At 33.5% G+C, this 2,458-nt stretch overlaps 1 protein-coding gene across 1 annotated transcript; it reads right to left on the reverse strand.

Moving 5' to 3' along the window:
• Positions 1 to 309: 309 nt before the first annotated feature.
• Positions 310 to 1,732, reverse strand: LOC6641642 (odorant receptor 24a). The gene is made up of 5 exons (XM_002064510.1): positions 1,212 to 1,732; positions 778 to 1,150; positions 624 to 722; positions 417 to 569; positions 310 to 360 (listed from the first exon to the last, which is right to left on the reverse strand). The coding sequence occupies exons 1-5, from the start codon at positions 1,730 to 1,732 to the stop codon at positions 310 to 312; spliced, it is 1,197 nt and encodes a 398-aa protein (XP_002064546.1).
• Between the last annotated feature and the right edge of the window lie 726 nt (positions 1,733 to 2,458).

The raw sequence follows: 2,458 nt of genomic DNA on the forward strand, positions 1-2,458 counted from the left end.
AAGAGGCGAGAGTAATAAACTAATAGGACTACGTTTGTTTTTGGTATACCTTGAACTGGGTATTTATCTGAAATGAATGAAACAGGATCACGTCTTATTATCTTAATATTCACTGCTTATAAGCCACCTCTTTTTGACCATTCAGAATAAAATTAATAGTTTATGGTAATTATTTATAATTAAAACAAATTATTAAACAAGAAAAGTTTTTCCTAACTGAATTCTGAAGATTTCAAATGACTTGTTCAAAACATTTCAATTTAATTTTTGCACACCGAAGTCATTTTTAAGCAAATCGCTCTTTATGGCTTACAATACAGACTTGGCCAAGGCAATCAACGAACCGGTAAACCGCAAAATCTAGGAAAGAAACAGATGATAATCACTGAAAATCAATAAAATATTATCTAACTTACCGACGTGAGGGTCTCCAAAGAGGGCGAGAAGAATGGTATTTTTATGGTTAGAACACGTTGAGCCCTGGCAATCATAAGCAACGTCATTTTCTGAATTCTAACATTGTGGCCATACCAATGGCTAGAGAATGTAGAGTGAGCTAAGTCCGAACACTAAATATGATATAAAAATAAGATACAAAATACTGGAAATTACACTGTACTCACAGCTTCCATAATACAAGTGCCACCCAAGCAGTATAAATAGATCTCGGTGCCAACAGCACACGTATAGACCAAATAGACTATAATGCCAACACCAGAGAACTGAAAAAGAAAAACGCCAATAAGAACTAAATTAAATTCTTGTACAAAGACTTACCAATAGCATATCAATAACACTGGTGCCGATTATCAAACTGGAGGTAACAAAGTGCCCCAAAGTTATCTCAACCATAACACCCGATAAACGTTCTGTTAGCTCAGCTATTTCATTGTGACGATCCACCAGACGTTCCATTTGCTTAACAATTCGTTCTTCCTCTTTTTTAGTAGGTATATTTAAAATATTTTTGATATGCAACAAATCGGTGACATCATCACGTAAAGATTGTAATAAAACAGTTAGATACAAACAGAAACCAAGAAAGAAACCATCTGCGCCAACAAAACAAACCACTGTAATATAGCCATGCCAATGAACCAACATATAGATAAATGGATATAGGGGCAAACGTAAAAGTGGATCGGGAAACCTAAATTAGAATATAGTTGTAGTAAACGTCTTTTACAAATGGCTTAACTAAGCTTACTTACATCATTTTAAATGGCGTCTCGTAGATCCATTCCTTGCCATGAGCTTTTCTCAACATATTATCCAAAAGATGTCTCACCGAATACGAAGTACTCGTACAAAAGCCACAAAATAAAAGCAATGTGGTCAAACGTGTGACTAAAGTGTAACTTTTCTTCTTATAATTTAATTTTCTTTCCGATCTTTGTTCTTCGGTTAGAACTCTCACTCTTTGTATGAGAAACTTAAGTTCCTCTCGATACCACCAAATGCAACACATTTTCAGCAGGGACAGAATGCTGGATGCCACCGGACAAAGAGCATCTAGAGCAGTGACTATATTTATACGTATATAATAAATACCATAATATGCTTCAGCAAAACATCCATAAGATAAAATGAAGAAATTAAAAAAACTCCATAGACGTATTAGAAAAGTTCTTTCTTGTTCCGGATAGAAGCCTATCAAACTTAACGCAAATTTCGGCAATAGAAAGTAATGCCGTTCCATCGGATATGCTGCAGTTAAAAATTGTGGCAACATTTTCAAATCAGTACTTGTAGACTTTAGACTTTTACTAACTACTGGCCTTTGCCTTTTATAGGCTTACTTTATAATTGATTAGGTAGCAGAGGTAAAGAGAGCCAAGAGCTAGAGAGAGGAGGCATAATTGATGAGAGCGTTGGTGGGCGGAACCAATCCTTGTTCAATAAGTTTTTGGAAATTGTTAACCAGCAATTAGGTAACGTTTAGTAAAATGAGGCGTGGCATTTGTAATTAAATTTGGTTTCCATAGAGCAAACTTTTCCGAACTTTTTATTTAAGGGTATACTGGTTTTCGTATGTAAAAGGTGACTAAATTGAAAGATGTTTATTTTTTTATTTTAGGTTCAAATTTTATTTTAAGTTTAAATATTATTTAAATATTAAATTATCCTCTATTCGAACCACATTGTTAAAATACTATAATGATATGAGAACAACCATTTTTATTTCAAATAAGAATTTAATTTGGAGTGCTTGATTTAAATCTCATTTTTTCAATTTCAATAGCTCAAATCTCTTCCATTTAAAATTCATATAATATTGAAGATGACTTAAGGGTAAGATATGTAAATCTCGTCTTGATTATAAGGATCTTTTTGTTTGTGGTGGCTAAAATAAGGAAGCAATAGGCAAAAGCTTTATGGCAGTTAAACAAATTGACTAACCTTAACCAAAGGATATTTTGACAGGCTGCATTTTCCAGAAGCCATGCCAGTTTCTATA

The sequence above is a fragment of the Drosophila willistoni genome (assembly GCF_018902025.1).
Source record: "Drosophila willistoni isolate 14030-0811.24 chromosome 2R unlocalized genomic scaffold, UCI_dwil_1.1 Seg200, whole genome shotgun sequence".
NCBI classification, from domain to species: domain Eukaryota; kingdom Metazoa; phylum Arthropoda; class Insecta; order Diptera; family Drosophilidae; genus Drosophila; species Drosophila willistoni.

What these genes read in the sequence shown, in the direction of transcription:
- LOC6641642 (XM_002064510.1), bottom strand. Translation starts at nt 1,732, where the DNA reads ATGTTGCCACAATTTTTAACTGCAGCATATCCGATGGAACGGCATTAC. An exon ending in GTGTTATTGATATGCTATTG is followed by an intron (nt 723 to 777) that starts GTAAGTCTTTGT and finishes TTTCTTTTTCAG; the next exon opens with TTCTCTGGTGTTGGCATTAT. An exon ending in GCACTTGTATTATGGAAGCT is followed by an intron (nt 570 to 623) that starts GTGAGTACAGTG and finishes TATCATATTTAG; the next exon opens with TGTTCGGACTTAGCTCACTC.